This window comes from Pseudorca crassidens, chromosome 5, assembly GCF_039906515.1.
Source record: "Pseudorca crassidens isolate mPseCra1 chromosome 5, mPseCra1.hap1, whole genome shotgun sequence".
Taxonomy (NCBI): Eukaryota; Metazoa; Chordata; class Mammalia; order Artiodactyla; family Delphinidae; genus Pseudorca; species Pseudorca crassidens.
The window spans coordinates 7,027,215-7,053,234 of NC_090300.1; the positions used below are offsets into that span (position 1 = coordinate 7,027,215).

Here is a 26,020-nt window from a genome sequence, read left to right on the forward strand (position 1 = left end):
GGGTTCAGACTGGCAACAAGAATCAACACTAAGACCTGAACTTTCGCACAGGAGAAATCTAATCCTGGCAACAAACATCTGTTCCCTTTACTGTGCATTTGTGGCTCCTTAATATGAATGTTTCTGCAACAGCTGTAGCCTTTTTAATATCCTAAATGGAATCTCTGTGGCCATTAGAGTAATTACCTCCAAGTTTGAGTCATCCGACCTGAGGATTCTCTGATTAAATTCGGTATGAATTATGGAAAACCAATGACCATTCCCAAGGGAGGATTCCATTGTGTTCACTGGAAAGTCCTTTCCCAGTCTTTGGCGCCTGTGGTCGGTGTTCCAGCATTCAGCTTGTTCCCGTGTGGGTAAATACTGCCACGTTTTCATGGGGTGAAACTCCAAGTGGAGTTTCCCCCGTGGTCTTTGAACACAGGTTGTTTTGTTGCTTGGTTTTTAACTTTGTTTCAAGCTAAACTTTAAAAGAGATGAATGTGCATCCCATTTAAAGGTTCTAAACACAAACACTTGTAAAAATGTTTAATGGTTTTAACTTACCAAGAGATGATCATTGTAGTTTCTAGTTTCAGAATCCTTATTTGAGATTTCTATGGCTATGTTGATTGTTTTTCATGGAGATAGTGATTGCCTAGTGGAATAGGCAGGAAAACTGGAGAAGTGAGACCAGCCAGATAAGGAGAAGATTTGTTTCTGTCTTAGCAGTTCCCAGATCTCACTCACTTAATGGACCGAGGATCACTGCCAGGGAAACAAGAGAAAACCGCTGTGATAGCAAACTTAAATTCGCCTGCATGCAAGGGCAGAGAAGGCCAGGCTCAACAAAAGGGCAAATTAATAGGCAAGTGCTCAGGAAAAGAAAACCAAAACCACACAGCAATGGAAAGCAGCCTATCTGAACAAAGAGGCTAATTTTGCAAGACTTTGCCTACAAGACGATATTTCTGAGGACGCGTTTCAGGTAAACAGACAAAGGCTGAACAAGGGCCTCAGCAATCTTGTTTATAAAATTTCAGGAGTGGAGCAGCTGATGAGTAAGCCCTGACTGGGATGTTTGAGCACATTACCCCCACCTCAGTATTTCTTTCATTCATTCATTCATTCATTCATTCTGTACGTACATCAATGCAGTGTTAATAAAAGCTTTTCTTTCTAAATTTTCAAATAAAATGTCATTATTTGTTTCTCAAACCCCAGCACCCAGTTTCTTTAGAGACTTCTTCTCCAGATCTTGAAATAGCCACAGACACATAGCGCTTGGAAAGGGGAGGAAATAAAGGAAGAGAAGTTTGGGGGAAAGTGTGTAGGGGCCATAGGAAAGGACACTTAGCTGAGCCACAGGAAAACAGAACAAGCACAGAGGGGAGAAGGATGCTCCCACTGGGCTGTGGAGGAGAGGGATGGAGATGGGGAGAGCCACCCATTCAGTTCAGTTTCAGTCCAGGCAAAGAGCATTCAGTGGACCAGACCCCAGTGCTGTGTGCTGGGCAAGCAGCTAAACAAGCCATGGTCCCAGCTGTTAAGGAACTCACAAATGTAACGGGGAACTAATAATTATTGTGCATTGTAACCCATCCTAAACAGAAACACAGGAGTCAGTTAACTCGCCTCCACCCTTATTTCCTCATTGGTTTAAATGACAGACACAATACCTATTTCTTGATATTTCTATGCATATAAATGAGATGATGTATGAAAAACACTTAGGAGGCTACCTGGCACACAGTAGGTGCTCAGTGAACAGTAATTTGTATTTATGGAGCCCAGTCTAGTAACCTGGCATATAGTAAGTGCTCAGTACATTTTATCAGTGTAACCAAACTCAGGTCTGGCTGCTCCCAGCTCGAAAATCAGTACTCAAGAGGCAAGCGTTGGTAGAAACAGAAAATGTTGCTTTTAATCACAAAGCCAGCAATCTGGGGAGAAGGTGGACTTGTGTCCCAAAACCAACTCCAAAGATACTACTTGGCCATGAAAGTTTTTAAAGGGAAAAGGGGAAGTAATCTCAGTTAATCATTGAGGTAGGAGGTCAGACTCGTAGTCTCCCACTGCGTTCAGGCTTGTCATCTCATGATCTTTCTTTAGATGCTGTTCGTTCTTGAGGTGACTGAAGGGGAAGCTGGGGAAGAGATCTGGTGGTCTGTTAATTACTTATTCTTCAGTTCTACTTCTTTGATCTAAAGAAAGAACCAACACGTTAAGCAGCGTATTGTGTGATCCAAAGATTTGAAAAGTGTGCTTGGGCCAGAGATGAGTAGAACATGGGGCGCCTGGTTTAAGGTTGGTGACAGGACAGGTGACAAGACAAAAGGGACAAGACAAAAGGGACCTCCTGCAGAGAGATCCTTCCTGCAAAGTGCTCTTTCCTGCCCAAAGCTGCTTACACCAGCATTATTACTATTATTATGCATGTAAATACCTTGTACACAATAATATACATGGTTTCCTTCCTTCCTTATTCTCCCTAGCCACAAGTCCTTTAGAAGTCAGGGGCCTGGAAGGCCCTGTCCTCAGCTGTGACCCATTCCCTCGTGTGCCTTACAATGGTCAGAGCATTTCATTCCATTTTGCAGGTTTAAATTGTAGAGAATATCAAGGTAGTCTCTGGTCCCAACCTCCAGGGCTAGCCAAGTCTTTATATTGGGAATACGAATATATATCAGTGAGATCTCAGAAACAGTACACGATTGCGTGTTTTTAGAACAAACAACGAATGTGTTTCAAAAGGAGAGGAACTCACCACAGGCTGGCATAGTAAGAGAGGCTGTGTGGACAGTGTCCACCCTGCCCTGGGAGGTTCCTAGGGTCTGTGCAGTCCCGCCCACCGGGAGCGGTGGCTTTGATCTCCATAATCATTAGTAGGAAAATAGGAAGGGAGCCCTGCCAGCACTTGCACTTCTGCTCAAAGCTAGGCCTCGTACATATGTTGCTTCATGTCACCTTCACACCCACCCCGTGAGGTATTTTCACCCCAGGTTACTCAGCAAAGTTGTGTCACCTTCCCTGACCATTCTTGAAAGTAGTAATAGTGAATATCCTTTAAAAACAGTCAACAATTTGATTTTTGTCTAATTCAGAGAACTCTCCATTTCTTGCCCAAATATTCCAAATTTACAAGTCCCGTGGCTTCCTCTGGGGAAGCGCCACCCACCAAGCCCTTCATAAATGGAAGTAAATGGTGCCCAAGGCCGTACAGCTTCAGGTCACTCTTGAGGATTCCCAGGCCAGGTAAAGAACGCCACCTGGGCAGACCCAAAGGCACCAGGAGACAAGCCCGCAGCCCATCCTCTGGTGGCCGGCCCACCCCCTCCCAGATGCTACTAGACCAGGGGTGCTGTGCCGGGTCAGGGGGCCTGAGAGGACGGCCCTGAGACTCACCAGCCACACAGTAGCACGTCTGTGGAGCTCGGCCACACACGCGGCCTGGGAAGCAAACAGTGGGCTACACCTGTGGCTTGGGCAGAGCATTCATGGGGTACAAACGCCAAAGTAAAAGCAGCGAGATCACCCAGCCTGGCAGTGGGAGGAACAGAGTCACCCGGCTGCCCTTTCTGTCTTCTCTGAGCACAGAGCACCCCGCAGCCTGTGCCCCAGCATCTGTCCCTGGCGGGGCCACCTTCGCTGCTCAAGCTGAGCGGTCTGGCTGACTTGTCTCACACAGAACACATTACTGTTCTGTGGGTAGAAATTCCTGGATAGATAAGAGTCTGTGTGTGCTCTGTTTCGGCTTCAGGGGTTTTCTGACCTGCCTAGATTACATTCAGTTATTTCCAAATAACATTTATTGAGGTCCTGTCATGTTAAGACACTGTGCTTAGAGCTGTGGGATTTGAGAGATGGATAAGTTTACTAGGGTCCAGTAAAGGAGGAAGAATGTGGGGATGCCACTGACACACAAGGAGGCCGTGATAAGTTCTTGCCCTTGCAGAGGAGGCAGGACAAACAGGACAGATATTCCAGAGACAGGTCCAGTTTTCTCAAAGTCACACAGCTAATAAGTGGCAGAGCCAGAATCTGAACCTTGACTAGCTGAGCCCATAGTCTTATCCACTATCCTGTCCTGCCTCTAAAAGAGCAGAAGAGCTTCCATTTTCACCTGCAGTTTGGGGACGATAATACCGTTGGTGATAGAAAATCGCACTGAATTGGTTTTAATAGTAATGAATCCACCTTGTGACTAACCAGTGGCTTCTGGATAAGAAAATAGGCAGAGTCTGTGCTTAGGTAGCAATTTTCTCTTTGCAATTATCAGATTATTAGGGAACAAGAAATATTAATTGTTATTCATTGACATTGTGCTAGGCGATGTAAGTGTAACCACAAAAGAAAAAGAGAAAATTATACGTGTGTATAAATGGTTATATCACGAGGTACAAAGTAGCATGCAGAGGAAGGGAGATACTTTTTGGAAGTATGGAAGTTTGAGGGTGGATGGATTGGTTCAAGAACAGCTTAAACAATGAGCCAGGTCTCGAAAGGTGAATAGGGATCAAACCTGTGTCCTCACTATTAGGTTGCTTGACCCACCAAGCCAAGCAAGCCGGGTATGAGATAGTCAGGAGCCTGAACGGAAATGCCTACTTCGCCAAAACGTCTCTTACACCTGCCGTGCACGGTCATCAGACATCCAGCTTTAGGCATTCATTCCTGGGCTACGGTCCTACACTCTTCAAGCATCCTCTTTAAATCACAACTTCTGCTGAGAGGGGTGACTCATCCCAGGTTCCAAGCCATTAAGCTAGTGGTGTGAAGTCATTTGTCAAACTTCTTTCTTCTGGAGATGTTCTTTGAGAATCACGTTTAGAAAAGACTTGAGTTTGGAGGATGGGGCAAAGGAAAGAGATCATTTGAGTGTGTGAGTAAAGAGTGGACATTTACCGTTTACAATGTGCCGTGCACTGTTCCGAGACCTTTTTATGTACGAACTTATTTAATCATCACAGCAATAGAATGTTCCCATGTTGCAGGTGAGGAAACTAAAGTACAGAGAAGAGAAGTGACTTGCCCAAGGTCACTAAGAGATCTTTGAGTAGGGGATTCTCCCACAGTGGTGACTGAGCACCCAGAGGACTGCATGAGAATAGCAAGGACTTGGGAGGAGGGAGAGACGATCAAAAGGGGGTCAAAAGGAAGTGGGAGGTCATCAAAAACAACCTCACCTACACACACGTTCTGTTGAGAACCAGATGGTGATGGTAGCGGTGTTGATGATGGTCATGGTGTTGAGAGTAAACGTAAGGTACCCATATCCACTGAACATAGAATATCTTGTTAGTAAAAGTAACACATTGTTTTATTAATAGTATTTTTTCCCTTTGGATAGAAAGAGATACATATGGTCATGTACACAATATAGATTAGGTGGTTACAGCACTGTGTACACCTGAAGAGCACTTAATTACTAAATACATCCACATACGTCATTTCATTTGAACCTTAGAAAAATCCCAGGAGCAATATTATATTGCCCTTTTGCAAATGGAAAATCTGAGACTTAGGGACGGGAAGTGATCTTCCAAGATTAGACCCATCAACCACTCCACAGAAGGGTTGGGATGCCGATCTTCCAGCCCCCTCCCTGCCTCCCTCCACCAAGGTTTTTCATTTTCAGTTACCTTCCTGGAGAAATGCAACCCTGAGAGGTTCTGCATCAGGGGAAATCTAACCTTCTTGTAAAAGGGGGAGGCAGTTGGATCCTCGTGGGTTTCTTGGTACAACAGGGGATGGTTGTATAAGGGTCGGGAAGGGGGCAGTCCAGGCATAGGGAAGAGCTTCTGCAAAGACCCTGTGGTGGGAATGAGCTTCCCAGGTTTGAAGCCCATATGTCCAGAGGACAGAGAACAGGGGGCAGAGCCACGGGAGTGGGGGCTCAATCAAGCAGTAGAACACTGTGTACTTCCGGGATGTTCGTGGAGGTGAATCAAAGTGTCTCGCTCTATACCTGGCCCATAGTAAATGCCCAGCCAAATACGAGTCTCCTGTTCTACGTGACTCCACAAATAAAAGTCAGTTGACGTGTCTGAGAATCCCACAAGGCTGAACGTACGGGTTGGAGTCAAAAATTTAAGCGGAAATCAGAGACCTCATACTTAGTGGCCTGATGCTCTACGATGATAGTTCTACACACTCACTGGGTTGGCAAAGCGTATTATACATACATCCGCTGAACACAGGATATGGTTCGGGGGTCTCAGTGCCTCATACTGATGGCCTTTTAATGCAAACTCCACAATCGTAATTGGGGCCATGAAACCCCAGCGTACTCAGCAGACCCTTCCTGAGCACTTTGTCATAATTCCATTGCCTTTGCCTTAGCACTTTTCTAAGGTGTAAGCTTGCTTTCATGTCCTGAAATGCTTGCATATTTTCATACAATTCTCCTTTTTTGATGGACAGGTTTATTTTCCATTATCTTTAACGAAATTTCCAGAGATAGGACGTAGGCAGTTCTGTTCATAGGATTTATGTTTGTTTCTTTTTGCAAAAGAACCCTTTAGGTCAATGCTGGGTCATTCGAGCCACTAGAATTATGGTCATCTAACACAGATGCAATCATTCAAATCTAGACGCCCTCGAGACACACAGGTCAATGTGTGTCTAGTTATTTTAGTAGCAGTTCACATGCCCCTATCTAGTTCTTTCCTTTGATTCTACTTATTTATTAATTTGCATCATAACTGACAAATTAATTGTCGATGTCTAGACTATGAAATATTAAAAGCCATCTGTTAACTGGGGTCCATTAAAGAATTCATTCTTCATGCGAATAATAAGATATGGTCATTTCCAGAATCTCCCTTTTAAAAAAAATGTATTTCTACTACTGTGCACATTTGTGTCCCAGATATTCCTCAGAACAACAGGATTTTTGACTGAATATTTACTCACATCCATACCTGCAATCTACAAGATAACTCCAGTTAACATCTGACTTTCAATGCTTCAAGCAGTGGATCCCAAAACAATTGATGAATGTTTTAATTATAATGCGAATTTAGTCCAGGGCGTGTAAAACCTTCCAGTCTGAGAAGGGAACTGCACCCTTATCCGATATCTGCCAATAATTTGTTTTCTTACCTTAGATTTTCTTAACCCTGTGGATCTCAAACTCTACTGGGTATCAGAACCATCTGTAGAACTTGGTAAATATACAAATGCCCAGGCCCCATCCTATTTCAATAAGCCTGGTCTCCTGCCATCTTTTTTTTTTTTTTTTTTTTTTTTTTTGCGGTACGCGGGCCTCTCACTGTTGTGGCCTCCCCCGTTGCGGAGCACAGGCTCCGGACGCACAGGCTCAGCGGCCATGGCTCACGGGCGCAGCCGCTCCGCGGCATGTGGGATCCTCCCGGACCGGGGCACGAACCCGCGTCCCCTGCATCGGCAGGCGGACTCTCAACCACTGCGCCACCAGGGAAGCCCCCTCCTGCCATCTTTAATAGCGCCTCACATGACTGATATTTACCAAAATTTGAGATTCACGGATGTAGTCTTTTGAGATTTTAATCCTTCTAAAAAGAAATATCTCATTGGTTTGAGGTTTGGGGGAAGCAAAGGATACAGAAATAGCAGGAAATCCCTGAAAACCATCATTGCCAAGCAAACATGGAAATAACACAGTTCAAAATGTATGTAAGTTTTTTTCACATTGAAACTCTACAAACATTTGGTATAATAAAACCTTGTTAGCTCGATATTATAAGAAATTAAACCCTAGCAGTCTTACTGGCGAGGTACAAATTGGTCTCCAGCTGCCTTTTCTGATAGATTTTGATGAGATTGAAGGAGAGCCGTATACCTACCAGGAGGGAATGAGCTTTGTCACACCAAAGAGAAGAGGTTTTTGCAAATTCATATCCCACCTAGGTTTTAAATTTTTTGCCGTTTTCTGAAATTCTTTAGGGGGTATGAAGTTGCATGCAGCATATCCATTATCAAGCTAAGGAGGTTCTGTTATAGAGGGTTTTTTCCCTTTTTCTTTCTTCCTTTTTTTTTTTTTTTTTCTCTTTTTCTTCTTTTAAATCTGAAGGAAAACGTTCAGGGCTTCTAAACACTAAAGAGAAAATTTTGGCGTAGGCCAGTGTTCAGTCTAGTGCCAAACTTACAGTGGAATTCAAATGCATATAGTAAGGGATTTATTCAGAGTGGCTATCCTCATAATCTTTCCCTTTGCTCTATTCAACTGTCTTAAAATTTCCTGTTTCAAACAGCTATGTTACTTGATTAAAACAATGTTAAAACTTTTTGTCTCTGCTTTAATATTAAATAACCTAAATTTTTGTTTATAAAATTGGAGCATTGAAATCTCAACCAATCCATTAATAAATAAATAAACAACACAGTTCACAGCCTCCTCGGCAGGCAGAATTGAAGGAGCCTGGAATCGTGTCTCAACCCTCCTTGGGAATGGAATAGGAATCATATATGCCCTTCTCTTCTTGGGAAAATAATCAAGAATCCTCCTTAAGTAAATCCCTCAAGTTTTCCCCTGACCCAACCAGGGCTTCTTAGGCCCAGATGTGCCGGCAGTGCCCCAACAATAAACCTGCCAGTTAAGCAACAGAATATCATTATCATGAATGTAATTACAGACAGCAATTACGAGCTCGTAAACGCCTCTCACGAATGGAGCCCTTTTCCCAAACCACCTCGGACTCTTTTCTTAGGAAAATGGAAGGCAATCCTATCCCCTGCCTCCCCGCAAAAATAACCTCACTTGCTTAGAAGAAATTCCTGCTCTTGCTGGCCCAGGGGACGTGCTGAGCAAACTTTAATGGGCTGTGTTTAGGGAGGAATGTCCCCTTGGGTGGGGTCCCTTCCATCATCTCTCATCCACGCATGTTGACTAGCTCCCTTCACTAGGGAGCAGTGACTACCCAGTTTGGCTGTATTTCTTAATTTCTGTGCAGGTAGGGGAATTAATACCACATTTTAAGAATTTCTGCAGAAAAATCAAATGTTGGAGGTGCTACAAAAAACTGTGATAACTTTAACATTACTTGAAGTGGAGCATTAGGGACTTCCCTGGTGGCGCAGTGGTTAAGAATCCGCCTGCCAATTCAGGAAGCCCTGGTCTGGGAAGATCCCACATGCCGCGGAGCAACTAAGCCCGTGCGCCACAACTACTGAGCCTGCGCTCTAGAGCCCGTGAGCCACAACTACTGAGCCTGTGCTCTAGAGCCCGCGTGCCACAACTACTGAAGCCCATGCACCTAGAGCCCGTGCTCCGCAACAAGGGAAGTCACCACAATGAGAAGCCCACGCACCGCAACGAAGAGTAGCCCCCGCTCGCCGTCACAACTAGAGAAAGCCTGCACGCAGCAATGAAGACCCAACACAACCAAAAATAAATTTAAAAAAATAAAAATAAAATGGAGCATTACACGGTGCAATTTCCCAAGGAATTAGAGTCCGTGACAATTGAGTAGACATCATAGAAACATGCATGGGTGAGAAGGCTTTTCACTTCTGTAAAAACGAAATGAAACTCTTTTTGCAGAGTTAACCCTTGCATTCAGTGGCTTTATATTTAGCTCGTGAAAAACTTTTTTTTTTTTTTTTGGCCACACCGCGTGGCATGTGGCATCTTAGTTCCCGCACCTGGACTCGAACCCTTGCCCCCTGCAGTGGAAGCACGTAGTCTTAACCACTGGACTGCCAGGGAAGTCCTAGCTCATGAAAACCTCAAACCCTCATGGATACTGGGTCCTTGAAAGGATTCCACACAGATACGTTTCATCTGAAATGCCATACACTCTCCCAAGATCCTAAGCTGTTTTTTTCTTTTCATGGAAAGTGAGACTCAGTGCCTGTAATTGCAACAGGAGCTGGCGCGCTGGAGTCCAGACCTTTTGGATTTACCTTACCATGCATTGAATAACGCCCTAGAAACTGAGGAGAAAGAACCCAGGTCTAGTTCACTCCCCTCCCACGATGCCTCGCACAGCCCTTTGCATTGAGTGAATTTTCAGGGCTCCTCTCTGAATAAGAGCAAATATTACATCCAAAAGTGTTGTACGATTTTGTTTAAAGCGGATCATTGGTTACTGGCCAAGTTAGGGTATTTCATGCTGCAGTATTTCCATTGACTGTGACAGAGAAATCACATGTCGATTATTGCTATCTTGCTCTAGTTGTTCACAGTCTTCTCCTGTACTAGAAATAAAGTGGATGGGTATCGGGGTTTCCACACAGTAACCCCAAGACCAGGAAAGGTAAATGCAACTTCCAAAAGGGGCTGAGAACAGATGACACCTTTAGAGAAATCACCCCTAACCAACATCTCTGAAGGCATCTAGTAGCTTTACAAAGGGGGCTTGTGAAAAGCGAAAGCGTGTTTAACCCTTGCATTAAGTAATTTAAAATTCATTTTCAGTGTCTGAACAGCAGCTTTAAATTCCCAGTACTATGCACAGACCAGGATGGACTTGTCTCTCTGACATGGATATTCACGGTCCTTTGGCCCTTTCAGCATAAAAGAAATTCACTTATCGATTAGTCTTTCCATCACTGTCTATAATCACTTTAAAAGTAGAACTCTATATTTTTTTCTCATTTTGACAGACAGTAGCCTACGAATTTCTGGAAATATGGGTGACCAGCTGGATTATGTTTTTTAATGTGACTGCATCTACAAATTATATAGATTAGCATACTCCTTTTTACTCTCTGCTTTATAGCTGTATTCAGTAAGATAGTCAAGGAGGTAAAATTGGCCACCAGCGAAGGTTAGTGTGAGAACGTTTTCATTACATTGTTCTATTGTTCCCCATTCTCTAGAGGGCAGACCTTCAAGTCCCTATAAATTGAATAGAGAAAACAACATCGTATACATAAACCATAACTGCCTGTATCTCAACGCAAGAGACATGTGGCTTTTCATTCTATCATTAGGGCTCTTAATTTACCCCACAAATAAAGCACGATCTGCTCGGTTCATCTGATCTCCTCGCCTGTTTGGGACAACATTGAAACCATCGACACAGTTTCTCTTGGAAGAGCCAGCCCTTTGTGTCAGGCTGTCGGGAGTGGAAGGTGACAGGGAGAACAGAGTTGTCACTCTCACGTAGCCACGTGGCACGTCCCTCTTAAGCAACAGGGTGCCCCTCAGGTCAGCCTGTGATAACACCCAAGTCAAATAAGGCCGAATCCTGGACGTTTTATGTCCTGAGGCTCTGAAAAGTGTCCACGGCCAGCCCTGACCCTCGAGACCTCAAATGGTCATCTAAGCAGTGACATAAATTGGTGTCCACTTGCTCCTGGGCCATCGCTGTTGGGAGCAGGGCTGGCGAAAGGGCAGCCTTCCCACGGAGGAGCTGACATCTTTGTAGGCAGTAAAATCGGGGGAATGTGTTGATTACTCCGACAGGCAATCCAGCGCCGGTGGCTCCATGCCCGAGGCTGACACCCTCTGCATCTTATGACCACTGTCAAGGGGAGGGGTGTGCGAATGCTGTCAGCCCCAAAGAACCGAGGAAGCACTTGCCTTCCAAACCTCTCCATCTCAGCCCCGTCCTGACAATGCCAAAGCTCGTCATCTCGTGTTTTTCAACCCTCCAGAAAATGGCCTTCCAGCCTGGGACAAGCCGAAGCCTTGTCCCCACGGCAAGCAGGAGTGGAAGCTTGTGGGAATGTCTGAAGCCTGCCTGCACAGGAAGAGCCCCCCAGAGAGGCGCAGCGCACTGAAGAATGAACAGTCGCCCCGGCATCTCATCCAGGCCACCTGGACCAGCTCCATATTCCATCTGGACCACGACGATGTGAACGATCAGAGCGTCCCTAACGCCCAGACCTTCCAAACGGAAGAGAAGAAATGTAAAGGTAACCAGATTTTTATTAGACCCCAGTTGCCACAAGGAAAAGAATTTTCTCTTAAGTGTGTGCTCTGTTTCCACTGAGTCCACGTATGGTGTCCATGTGTTTTCCCCAGCTGCTCTCTTCCAAAGTTTCTTTATCCCCATATCTTCTGGGAAGCATAAAATAAGTGGGTTCCAAAGGAAAGCAGTTAATTTCAGTTTCATGTTGGGGCACTTGGGGAGAAGACATTTTTCTTTCTCTAATTAGCAGGAGGGTTGTTAGTTTTGGCTTCACTTCTGTTTTCGAAGCTAAGTAGAAACAGACATTGATATCGTTACATAACTACTTGCTTTGAAGCATGTGTTTGTGTGTGTGTGTGTGTGTGTGTGTGTGTGTGTACATGACTTTTCCCAATTGTGCCAGGAGCTAATGGGATCTCAAAGTCTACCTTTAACCTAAATAGACAATTCATGTTCAAGAGAGAGGTTTGAAGTTGTTTTCTTTTACTCATTAAGTCCTGTGTCATCATCCTGAAAGGCGAGATTATGGTGTTAGGGGGTTGTCACCTCATAAAAAGATGTTAAACTGGCCTAAGTTTCTGATTGCATTAGATTTAACTGGTCTTTACCTCGGTCACCTCCACCCTGACAGATGTCTTTGTGTTGATCGCTTTATGGTCTTAGGGCTTCCCAAAATCTTTGCTTCTTAAATCAGTTTGTGTTTTTAAATGTCCAAGTTCATGTGACCTCCCACTCTTTTTCAATTCAGCATTTTTAAAAATAAGGTCTTTTTCCATTTTCTTTAAGGACTTTGACTCATGATCAAGTTATTTTTTATGGAAGTGTAGTTGATTTACAATGTTGTGTTAGCATGATAAAGTTTTAAATGGTGTATCTGAAAATCTGCCAATCACATACCAAGATATATTAATGAAAGTTTGTAAAGACTCTTATATATGAGCCATGAAGGACTTTTGCAAAGTGTTCTAACTTGAACATAAAACATGATCATATTCATCCCTCTCAAAAAACTGCTGGTCCTTTAACTTTTCTGAAAACACTTCAGAAGCTCCTTGGAACCACCAGTGGACCTGTGAAGTTGGGTGTGTGGATTGTTTCAGAGGAAAATAGGATTATCTAAACAAATAATAAAATAGTGGTATGAGCTCTGATTTCAATACAGTCAAAACCACACATGTTCTCTTGGGGAAGATTTGTGTTTGAACTGTCTCTCATCTTTATTATTCAGGAGATTTGAGAAATTGAAAGGGATATTTGGAAAAAGAGCAAAATAAGTTCTTCCAAAAAAGTCAGGATATAAAACAGGTGTCTCTGTGTGTGTATGTGCACACTTGTTTGAAATGCAACTGAGAGTTAGTCTTAGAACTTGTAACCAGGTTCTGTCTTCAGATTTTAGGAGCTGGCGTCAACATCACATCAGTCCTTGGTTCACAGGGAAATGCCTTGGTTTACAGGAAACGGCAGTGTCCTCATGATCTAAGGACCTCACAAACTGAATGTGACTTATTCCTAATTGGTACCCATATTCATTCATTCATTCATTCATGGGTCCATCTCCATCATTTGTGAGAAATCTTGGCCTTGGATATGTAGAGTTTGTGACGCTGTCCAGTTTCCAGTTTGTTGGTAAACCTTAAAAGCAAAAGGAAAGAGTTTCTATTTGGATCCAAGACCCTAAGTGTTGTAAATACAGTGATTAAGATCACAAATTTTTGAGTCTGCCATATTTGGGCTAGAATCTCAGCCTTTCCGCTTTCTGTCCTTGAGCAAACCTACGTGATTGTTGATAGAATTGAAGATAATGGATGTAAGCGCGTTAGCACAGTATCTCCCATAGTGCTCTCTAAGCAGCAGCTTCATTCTTGCTGTGACCGTTACGATCAGCTCTGCATCATTAAATCACATAAATGCCTTGGGCTGCGCTGAGTGCCCGGTGAGGGATGAAGAAGGAGACCAGGACAGGTGGGTGTGGGCTGCAGCGTGACGTCGCAGGGGGTTTAGATTTGACCATCCATTTCACATCCATTCAGCTCTCTTTTGCTGCAAGGTGGAGAACTGTTGACTAGGAAAATATACTTAAATTAGTAAATGAAAGGCCTTCCTCCAGATTCTAGTTTTAAAAGGAACGCAACTAAGGTAAACGCTCCCCTAGTTTCCAGAGCAACAGCCAGGGTTCGCACTGGCATGGACGTGAAGCAATGCCTTGGTTCAGCGTGAAGATGCTGAGGAAGCCTACTGTCATGGCCAAAACCGTAAACGGAATTTCACTCGTTCCCAATGGACACCGGTATTTGATGAGGTGGTGGTGAGACCAGGGAAACAACTGGAGTGGTTGCTTTTCTTTTCTGAGTTGGGTCCTCTCCATCTCCTCGGCTGGCCAGCCACCTCCTCACAGGATCTGTGAGAAGAGCTCTATTTTGACATCCATCCAGGTTGGGCATTGAGTTCCTGGCTCTCTCTGTCTAGCCTGCAAGCGTGCTTGGTATCTCTTTCCTGGGCTACCATTCCCTGCCTGCGTCCCATCTGTGTTTATTAAGTGCCTACTATGTGCAGGAGATTGTCCTTCATATCCTTGAAGAAATAGCAGCAGGGCCAAAAATCCATCCAAGTACCCCCATTTCAAGGACTCCAAATGGAATTGATGAGAACCAAATGACCCTTAACGATACAGAAAGAATCTGCAGTGAAGGAGCCATAAGAACACATGGGCTGTTTGAAGTTCTGCAAAAGCCCATCTCCCAAATCAGTGATCTAGCCAGTCTAGACCAATGTGCCTCTGAGTGTGTGTGTGTGTGTGTGTTTTTTAATTAATTTTTATTGGAGTATAGTTGCTTTACAATGTTGTGTTAGCTTCCACTGTACAGCACAATGGTTTGTGGTTGGGTACCCTTCTGCAAACTATTACTTCCTACCCGGTTCTACTGATGCAAGTACAGAAACCGAGAAGAAGCTTCAGAAACAGTCATAGCCAAATAGCATTGCCACTGGCGTTCAAAGGCATGATCAGTGGATCCATCTCACTGAACAGGGTAGAGTCTGGTTGGATATTGTCAGACTCGCTTGGTCGGTCACGCAGGGCTCTGTATAAAAATCTTGTGCAGCAGAACCAAGGGTTGGGCCATCGTGGACAGGATATTTTGTAACTTATTCGAGATTTACTGATTTATGCTTTGCAGTATTTTTCTTTTCTTTTCTTTTTTTAAATTTATTTTTGCCTGTGTTGGGTCTTCATTGCTGCGCGCAGGCTTTCTCTAGCTGTGGCGAGCGGGGCCTTGTTGTGGAGCACGGGCTCTAGGTATGTGGGCTTCAGTAGTTGTGGTACGTGGGCTCAGTAGTTGTGGCTCACGGGCTCAGTAGTTGCAGCTCATGGGCTCTAGAGCGCAGGCTCAGTAGCTGTGGCGAACGGACTTAGTTGCTCCGTGGCATGTGGGATCTTCCCGGACCAGGGCTCGAACCCGTGTCCCTTGCATTGGCAGCCAGATTCTTAACTGCCACGCCCCCAAGGAAGTCCCTTTGTAGTATTCTCCCTTTGTAGTATTCTTAATGTTTTCTCCCTTTGTAGTATTCTTAATGTTTTTCTCTAGGCTTATTTTTGGTAGGTACTGAATGCCTTCTTTTTCATTTTGATCTGAATACTGCTTTTATTTTAATCTGCGTGTACGTGTGCTCCTATGTGCTACAACCATTGTAAGGAAATTAATTGGTAACACATTTAAATGAAATGAGAGCCCTGGAGCCCTGACATTCTGCTGCATATCCCACAATTCAAATCTGCTCTAGTGCCAGAGGCTATTTCCAGCCAGAAGCAAGTGACCCTGTTCCCCTCCCCCAGCCACACTGCTGCCTTAGAGTTTTTGTCACAATGTGAGCTAATTGCTCAACGGTGAGGACCACACCCTGCTCCCCGCCCACCTCCTCCCTTCCCAGAGTCTGAGATGATGCTCCCAGCTCTCCAACCAGTGGCACTAGCAGCACCTGGACCTCTTAGAAATGCAGAATCTCGGGCCCCAGACTACTGAGCTGGAAGCTCTGGAAAGGGGCCCAGGAATCTGTATTTTAACCAGCCCTCTGAGCATTTCTTAAGACTTGAGCATCAGGAAGTGCCTGAGAATATGGACAAGCTCTTAGTACCAGTAAAGGAAAGTGTCTGCCACCTAGTGGACACTCGGGGAATGTGCATTTTAATTCCTTTCCTTGAGCGCACCTTGGGGAGCCACCTGAGTCTCTCCATTCTTGATGGGTCCTCCCTTTAGGCCTGGCTTCCTTTAATTGCCACCCGGGTGTTCTGCTCAATCACTCTGCCCAGTAACATCCCTCTGGGACTTGAACCCTTCTGAGAGTCCTACTCTGTTTGGCTGGAGCCCAGCTCTTCCTCCAAGTTCTTACAAGGCTTCTCCCCTCAGCCCTCTCACACCCTCCCGAGCTTCTCTCTGGGAACCACAGGTCCCACCAGCCCCGCAAGGATGGGTCCTGGACAGATGCACGCACCCCTGTAGCTGGATCTTGTCAGCCCTGCTGAACCCAGACAGTCAGACCTCCAGCCTGGATGTTTGCCCTTGATGTCAATCAGGGACTTTCCTGAAACACTGGAACCTGGTGGAAGAAACAAGGCAGGGAATGACCCATTTCCAGGGTTGCATTGGAAAAAAAGATAGCAATCGGGTGAGCTCACTGAATTTTCTCTGTAGGTCCGTTCTGTGTTTAGTATCAAGAGAATTGAATCTCAGATACCCAGAAAGGCAAGAAAACATAGTCAAAATAATTTTACTAGGAAGTTACTTTCTCTCACTGTAAAAAGCCCCCCCATGTACGAAAAGTAAAATTTTCCCAAAAGTTCAACAAAAATGACTTTTAGAGATCGTTTGTAATTCCATCCTCCAAGGATATTAAAATCTTTATTATAGTTCAGTCTGTTTTTCTGTGCATATCTGTGTCTTACAAACTTGGAATCATACTAGGCATACCATTTTTAACCAGCTGTTAAGGCTTAACAGTATATCATGAACATGTTCCCTCGTCATTAAATATCCTCCTGAATCCTGACTTTTATTGGCTGTAGATTATCCTTGCTTATAGATATAATTTGTTAAGCCAGTCCCCAAGATGTAGACACGTTAAAGCACTTTTTAAAGCAATTTCTTATGTCCGCAAAGGGGCAGACTATGAACACAAGCTCTTCAGAAGGAGGAAAAAAGTGAACCAAATCAATGATGACCCTTTTAAATGATGTATAATCCTCACTTACCAAAATAACAGAGTGTTCTAAAAATGAGAGACGTGAAGTCAAGTTATGGTGTGCACTATAATCCTTCAAGTTAGTCACATTTTCAAACACGTGATGGCTCTCTTTGTCCTTAAGTAAAATACAAGGACATCTTCAGGTAAATGAGTGTTTTAGAAGGTCAGGGATTAAAAAGCTTTAGCCCTCCCACCAGTAGACCATCTGCTCCATCCACTTCCACTCTCCTCTCTGTCCCTTCTCCCCATCCATCAGGAAGCGTGGTTCCAGCTGAGAGCACCAGTGTGATTCACACACCTCGAGGGCATCGGGGAGCCTCAGTCACCAACATGGGAGTAGGTGCTCTCCACCAGCTTCTGGCACGTGCCAGAGAGCTCTGAGATGTGATACTTCAAAGGCAGGGAAGCACACCCATCAGTAGCCCAGGGCAGACAGAAAGAGAAGGGCTAGAAAAGAAAGCCCAGGCCACTTCATCTGTGGAGAATCCACTCACCAACGTTGTGAGGATGACAAAACAACTCCTGGGACCTCTTGGTGTTTTCTGAAGTCTAATAAGTTATATAATGCAGAATAAGACTCACATGATTGTATAAGGATTTCTTATTGATTGCCTAGACCTTTTGCAAGGGGACCTATATCACTCACCCTTTGAGATAATCAAAACACATTATAATGTGAAAAACAAAGAAAAGGAAAGAAAGAAAAGTCATCAGCTCGACTGGAGAGGAGGGAAACTGGGAACAGCCATGTCAAAGGAAGACAAACCTCTGAAATTCAAAGCTCTGTTCCACCCAGCTGCAGTTTTCATTGAGATGCAGCGTGGAGCGGTGGGAGAGCATGGGCTTTTCGAGGCCAGTTTTGTAGCGTCTGTTACAGGAAAGCCTGGAGCCCTCTTTCTCCAGGTTTTGTTACCCTTTTGGACCTTGAAATGCATTGACGAACTAGATAAACGTAAATGAGGAAAAGCAGAACAAACCATCACATACACAGCTAGAGGAGAGGCATAAACAACCGAGAAAAGAATCGATAGCAACAACCAAGGTATTTTTCAGACTCTTTAAAAAGTTGAAAAAATTAAACAAGAAACCAAGAAAAGTATGAAGGAGCTGAAATGAAATTTGCACCAGGCAGCCTGGCTCAGACATCAGAGCTCTTTACCATTCATACTTTTATAGCACAAAAGGGCGAGAGAATTCCAGGAACCCTAAGGAAGAAATCTAAAACCTTGGAGAAGATGCTGGTCTACACGAGGCGAACATGTGGGGCAGTTAGACCAGCCAGGATGGAGCAGTGGGGCTCAGCACATACCTAGTTTTACAGTCTAAGGTCAAATTCTCGCACAGCCACGTACCAGCCGTTTAACCTTGGGCAAGTCACTTAGCCTGCCTGAGGCTGTTTCCTCATCTGTAAAATGGGGTCTCGCCTCTCTCCTCGAATTGTGGAAAGAAAGAAGCTTAGGTGATTTCACAGAACACCGTGAGTGCTCAATAAGTAAGAGTTATCTTCTCATCATGAAGCTTAGAAACATTATGAGAAGCAGATAGGATATTAGGGATATAGAACGCCCACGTGAGAATAACCACTAAGTTGATGCTAACAGGATTGAAGTTTTTAAAGCCAGGAATATAATGGAAGCAGGGGGAAGAGACACAACAGCCGAATCCTGTGATAATCCCAACAGGTAGTTTTCAGACGAAATCTGGGACAACGTGGGAGGTTAACTTACTGACCTTGCACTGAAGTTGGAAAGATAACTATTGGGAGAGTCAGCCATACAAAATTAGCAGAGGTGACCACTGGAATTCAAAGTCCTTCCCTTCCTGCACGGGTTGCCCTGAGTGCCTGTAATTCCATCATGGCCCTTTCTCTGTGGTCTTTCAAAATGCAAACCTCCTGGCTGGATATCTTATCAAGTCACTAGTATCTCCAAGTGGAGAATTGAGTCCGATTCCTTTCCTCCTCAACAGGATCCAATAAAGGCAAGAGAAGGAGTGGGAAAGGGAGGAGGCCATGAGAGGGCTGAGGATCACAGGGAAACGGGTGAGAGAGAGAAAATAAAGAGCAGGTCTCCCATGCAGCTCTGTACAGGTTGTCAGGTTGTGCACTGTGCAGTAGGAGTGGTATTTACCACAGACATGGCGCCCTGCAAACAAACGTCACCGCCTCACTGCTGGCCAGGAGCTGGCCCGGACCACAGGATGAAAATACAAAGAGGTTCCAGTCACATTTAGACAAAGGTGTGAATGGCATACTGATCACCGGCTATCAAGATATTCCAAGACTGATGTTCACACATACACACAAATATACATATGATTTGATAAATACAGCAAATCGTCACAATGTATGTTTTAAATATCTTGCAATTTTATTTGTCAGTTATACCTCAGTAAAGCTGAAAAAAAAAACCATTCTGAGAATCCTCCTGTTACACAGCTGGCCTACTGCACTGAGTCTTAGGGACGTCACTCAGCATGTAGTAGGCGCATAGGGACTGTTTAGAACAGAAGATCATGGTTTGCCTCTTGGCTCTGACACTTCCCAGTTATTGAACTATGGACAAATCCCTAATTCTCTCCAACAAATACTGTAATCAGAGCTTAGTTGGCCACAGAGAAACCAAGGACATCAACCTACATTCCATCCTAAATGTCCATCCACAGAGGAATAGATAAAGAAGATGTGGTACATCTATCCAATGGAATATTACTCAGTCATAAAAAAAGAATGAAATAATGCCATTTGCAGCACCATGGATGGACCTAGAGATGATCATACTAAGTGAAGTAAGTCAGACAGACAAATATATGATATCACTCATATGTGGAATCTATTTTTTTAATGATATAAACGAACATATTTACAAAACAGAAACAGACTCACAGATTTCAAAAACAAACTTGTTACCAAAGGGGAAATGTGGCGGGGAGGGTTAAATTGAGAGTTTGGTATTAACACACACACTACTATATATAAAATAGATAACCAACAAGGCCCTACTGTAGAGCACAGGAAACTCTGCTCAATATTCTGTAAATGGGAAAAGAATCTGAAAAAGAATGAATATACGTATATGTATAACTGAATCACTTTGCTGTACACCTGAAACTAACTCAACGTTGTAAATCAACTATCATCCAATAAAATATTTTAAAATTTAAAAAATTAAAATGAAAAAAAGTAGGGAGTTCCCTGTTTGCCTAGTGGTTAGGATTCTGGGCTTTCACTGCCGTGGCCTGGATTCAATCCCTGGTTGGGGAACTAAGATCCCACAAGCCGAGCAGCGCAGCAAAAAAAAAAAAAAAGTAAACAGAAATAAATACAAAATAATGGCAAAAATAAAATACAGTATTTCTCCAATACAATAACCATATTTCCCCCTGTGGGAAAAATAGAGCAAAATACATTAAATCAGTACTGGCCCCCAAAACCTAAGCTATGATCATCATGAAAACATAGCACCAGCTCCAGCATAAATTGCAAAATCAGTCGTCTTCTACTGCCTCTTTCAGTGTTCTTACTGAACCCTGGGCCAGCTTTCCCCAGGAACAGAGGAGGCTTCAGGTTATTCTCAGTTCTTTAGTAAGTCTAGGCTTCTTCCCTCTTCAGTTTCTGAAAACGTACCCATGTTCCATCATAAACTTCTCTTCCCGAAGGTGTTGGTGACCAGTTCTACCCTCTATCCTTACCTCTGCAGGGCAGAGGCTTTGGGTTTTGAAAACCCCAGAGAAGCAGAAAATCCATGCCAAGAGCAACCTCTGGTAGCACCATCGCAGACAAGGCAGGTCTCCCGGGGACCGTTTCACCTGCACTTATCACCTGTGTGATGCTCAGGATGAGCTGTCTTTAGAGATTAGTCTTGGTTCTGGACCAATCCAGCCTCTTTGACTTGAATTGTTCCTCTACCCACACTGCAAAGATACCAGAAATCCAGAACCAGCAGGGCTTTGGGAAAGAGAGTCGGGAATCCTCCGTGGTCCAGAGCCATCCTCCATGGCATCGGCTGAGACAGAACCATTGCCTCTGTTGAACCACTATCCTCAGGGTATTTGTCAGTATTGGCTTATACAAGAGACTTGACATCGTTCAACTTTACTGCCTCTTAAAATATAGAACTGGGGACTTCCCTGGTGGTCCAGTGGTTAAGACTTTGCCTCCCAATGCAGGGGATGGGGGTTCGATCCCTGGTGGGTGAGCTAAGATCCCACATGCCTCGAGACCAAAAAACCAAAACATAAAACAGAAGCAATAGTGTAACCAATTCAATAAAGACTTTAAAAGTGATCCACATCAAAAAAATAAATTAAATAAAATACAGAACTCTATTGCCAATATGACTACTTAACTCAATTAGCTCTACTGTGAACTCACTCAGCGTGAGTGACAACATTGCATGTGGGCCGATGGTTTATTAGTCCAGATGGCAATATTCAGCGAGTGGCAGGTTTTACCCCAACTACCCTCCTCACAGTTGCCCCATGATATGCAGCTACTACAAAGGCCATATGATCGTAAGCCAAGCCTCAGAACTAATGAAAAGATACTTATTTGGCTCTGTTTGCCCAGCTCTGGAAAAAACGTCTTATAATAAGCCTAAGATATAAAACTAAAGGTCAAAACTATGTAAGTAGAAGAAGCTCCTGCCCTTTAAGGGAGGAAAAAAATACATGTTAATTTTTGCAGGACTTTCAATTGACTGCGTTGCCAAGGAAACAGTTATCTGAAATGGGTTCATCTCATTTCATATTTATGGCTGGACCTAGGGATACTCCTTTCTTGTTATCCCTTTCTGGTTACACATGATATGCTCATTCTTAACTTTCTTTTGAAGTGATCATTCTATGTTTGAGTCTCATTTCTTCCACAAATAAAGGAAAGAAATGCTTATTCTTACGATGTTTTAAAGTATTTTGCAATATTAAGAATATAAGCCTTTAGGGCTTCCCTGGTGGCGCAGTGGTTGAGAGTCTGCCTGCCGATGCAGGGGACACGGGCTCGTGCCCTGGTCCGGGAAGATCCCACATGCTGCGGAGCGGCTGGGCCCATGAGCCATGGCCGCTGAGCCTGCGTGTCCGGAGCCTGTGCTCCGCAACAGAAGAGGCCACAACAGTGAGAGGCCCGCATACCACAAAAAAAAAAAAAAGAAAAGAAAAAAAAAGAATATAAGCCTTTAAGAATGAAGAATATTAAGAATAGTGGTGCTCACCACTAAAAAGTAAGAAAATAACACTAATCAATCTGACACACTTTTCTCAGATGAATCAAAGGCTATTGAGCTTGGCTTCTTGTTTTATTGCAAATTGGCTTACTTTTCAATTTTTGTTCTTCCAGTTTTATCGAGATATAATTGACATACAGCACTGTATAAGTTTAAGGCATAACATTTTGACTTAACATACATTGTGAAAGGATGACCACAGTAAGTTTAATGAACATCCATCATCCCTTACAGAGAGAAAATTAAAGAAATAGAAAAAATATTTTTCTTTGTGATGAGAACTCTTAGGATTTGCTCTCCATAACGTACAACAGTGTTAATTATATTTACCATGTTGTACCTGACGTCCCTAGTGCTTATTTATCTTATAACCGGAAGTTTATACCTTTTGACCACCTTCATCCAATTCCCCCTCCCCCTTCCCCCCCCCCCCAGCATCTGGTAACAGAAAATCTGATCTGTTTTTCTATGAGTTTTTTGGTTTGTTTTTGAAGTATAATTGACCTACAACACTATGTCAGTTCCTGGTGTACAGCTTAGTGATTCAGTATTTCTATACGTCTCAAAATGATCACCACCAGATCTGCTTAGTTTTGGGGTTGGTTTCTGGGTTTTGTTTATTTTATTTTTTTATTTTATTTATTTTGGGCTGCGTTGGGTCTTCGTTGCTGCACGCGGGCTTTAGTTGCCACAAGCGGGGGCTTCTCTTGTTGCAGAGCCCAGGATCTAGGCACATGGGCTCAATAGTTGTGGCTCACGGGCTTAGTTGGTCCGTGGCATGTGGGATCCTCCTGGACCAGGGATGGAACCCATATACCTGCATTGGCAGGCGGATTCTTAATCACTGCACCACCAGGGAAGTCTTGTTTTTCTTTTTTTTTTAATTAATTAATCTATTATTCATTTTTGGTTGCATTGGGTGTTTGTTGCTCTGCGCAGGCTCTCTCTAGTTACGGCGAGCAGGGGGCTACTCTTCGTTGCGGTGCACGGGCCTCTCATTGTGGTGGCTCCTCTTGTTGAGCACGGGCTCTAGGCGCGCGGGCTTCAGTAGTTGTGGCACACGGGCTCAGTAGTTGTGGCTCATGGGCTCTAGAGTGCAGACTCAGTAGTTGTGGCGCACGGGCTTAGTTGCTCCAAGGCCTGGTTTGTGTTTTCAAGCGTTGAATTGGAAAAAGAAAATTGGTGGCAGGAGACCATCATGTCTTCAAGTTTGAGTGAGTTGTGTGTTTTCCTGGAAGATCTGCTAAGGCAAACCTATAAATTCCTTTTTATTTGATTTTAATCTCAGCTTTACCAAAAAGTGGAAGTGGTACAGAGAACTCCCATATACCCTTCACCCCGATTCACCAACTGTTAACATGTTGCCACATCTGTTTTATCATTCTGTGTGTGTGAATACTACGTGTTTGTCTGCCTATATACATATTATCATTTTTCAGAACCATTTAAGACTTAAGTTGCAGACATCATGCCCCTTTAAATACTTCAGTGTGTCTCCTGAAAGCAAAGAAGTTCTCTTAGAAAACCGGGGTACAATGATCAAAATCGGGTAATTTAACATGGATGCGTACTATTATCTAACCTACGGACTTCATTTAAATTTCACAAACTGTCACTCCTCACCCCTCTCTCCCCACAGAGGAGAGGTCAAGGCTGAGAGCAGGACTGAGATGGGGCGTGTCTCTAGGTCCTGACTTCATTCCCGACAGGGCTTTGCCACCGCTGTTCCTTAAACCAGCTTGTTTTCCGGGCCAGGACCAGGCCAGGAGTGCGCCTTTCACTTAGTTTTTGTCTGCCTAGGTCTGCTTTGATCTGTTCCAAACCTTTCTTTGTCTTTCATAGCACTTGACATTTGTGAAGAATGCAGGCTGATTATTTTCTAGAATGTCCCTCCGTTTGACTGGTGTTTCCTTATGATTAGAATCAGATTGTGCGTGTTGGGCAAAAATACAAAAAGTAAAAATTGCTGTATCACCCGATGTTTGTTCCTATAAAAATTTAACTTGAAGTATGTGATTCAGAAATAGTTTCCAGTCTTCCAAACCACCTCCATCTTTGTGTGAGTCCTCTTGTGTTTATTTTTCCCTTTTTCTTTTCCATTATGGTTTATTACAGGATATTGAATATCGTTCCCTGCGCTATACGATAGGACCTTGGTGTGTATCCATCCTGTATATAATAGTTTGCATCTGCTAATCCCAGCCTCCCAATCCCACCCTCCCCCACCCCCCTCCCCCTTGGCAACCACCAGTCTGTTCCCTATGCCTGAGTCCTTCAGTGTTCTAAGGGTGAACGTCTCCAGAATAAAAGTTATTTGTTTCTTTCTAACCATTGACCTTCTCAAGGTTGGAATGACAGGACGATGCTTACCTGGGGGTCACCTCTCTTTGCACTGGGACAGAAAGCAGATTCTCTGCCGTCTGAAGGCTTTTCTGAGGAGAGCAAATAGACGGCTGCCTCTTCGGTCTCTTCTCACGTTTAACTGGACTTTCTTTCCTTTCCACGATTCAAACCATAGTAAATTACAAAACCACTAAGATTGGGGTATATTTTAGGTTAATCTTGATACCTGTAGTGTATCTTTCTAGACTATTTTGACATTTGAAATAGAATGAAGAATTTCTAGTTCTGTCTAGACCAGTTCTAGACCAGTTCTGTCTAGACCAGTTCTAGATCTGGGTCTCAGGGTGCCAGCATGAAGTAGATCCTATTCTTGAAAACGTTTACAAATCCTCCTTTATACCCCTCATCCTTCAAGGCCCAGTTCAAATGTCACTTCCTCTGGGATTCTCCACTCACAATGAATCATTTCTTTCTCATGCTGTCATGAAATTTAATTAAAGTACTTCCTGTGCTCTGCCGTATCATATTGTGGCTTTAAACATGCCTGTTTGATCCTCCAGTGACTCTGATTTTATCTTGATTTACATCAGAAATGTTTTTAGTGTGTTCTCTGTGCCTAGTACTGTACTGTGTGCTGAGAATACGAAGTTTGATGAGACACCCTGCTTCCTGCATGGGATTTCCAAATAGAAATGTTGGAAGAGCTTTGAGTTGAGACCTGTTTATGGCCAAGCAATGATGAAAATTCTATTGGCTGGCATTTATCTTAGAGAAAAAAAAGAATCTAACCTACATTGTTTTGGAAATAAGAATTCCGTTTTCTTCCCTGTTCACCTAACACTGGTGGTCAGATACTGTCTTCTGCTTATTGATATGTTCTTTTAGTTGGGTTGCAAACTTCAGAGGAAAATCATGTCTTCCTCCTGGGGTGTATCCTCCATTAAGTGTAGGAAAATAACGTACACAGTATGTTATATAAATAGTATTGGTATATAAATGATGTGAACTTATTAATTTTCTGTCTGTTGACAAAAATTTTAATTACCTCGAGTTGTTTATTTATAATCTCACATCTAGTTTGTCAAAGCTTTGTTGAGATATATTTTGTGTATCATAAAATTCCTATTTTAAGTGTACAGTTCCATAATTGTTAGTCTATTTACGGAATTGTGCAACCATGACCACAACCTTATTTTAGAACGTTCCCATCACCCTCAGAGAAACTTTGAGCTGATGTATAGCTACTCTTCATTCCTGGACCCAGCCCCTGGCAACCACTCACCTACCTTCTGTCCGTACGGATTTGCCTTTACTGGACACTGCACAAAAGTGGAATCATACAATAAGACTGACACCTTTCAGTTAACATACTGTTTTTGAGGTTCATGCAAAATACTGTTG

General features: G+C 43.6%; 1 protein-coding gene across 7 annotated transcripts in view; it reads left to right on the plus strand.

Moving 5' to 3' along the window:
• The window catches only part of THRB (thyroid hormone receptor beta), a 386,891-nt gene that overhangs the window by 306,144 nt on the left and 54,727 nt on the right, over positions 1–26,020 (plus strand). For 6 of the 7 annotated variants that reach the window (XM_067737346.1, XM_067737348.1, XM_067737345.1 and 3 more), the window contains one exon: positions 11,563–11,823. The exons of the other annotated variant lie outside the window; for it this stretch is intronic. In XM_067737346.1, the coding sequence (XP_067593447.1) occupies positions 11,563–11,823 (261 nt within the window). The remainder of the gene's footprint in view (positions 1–11,562; positions 11,824–26,020) is intronic. 7 annotated transcript variants of the gene reach the window in all.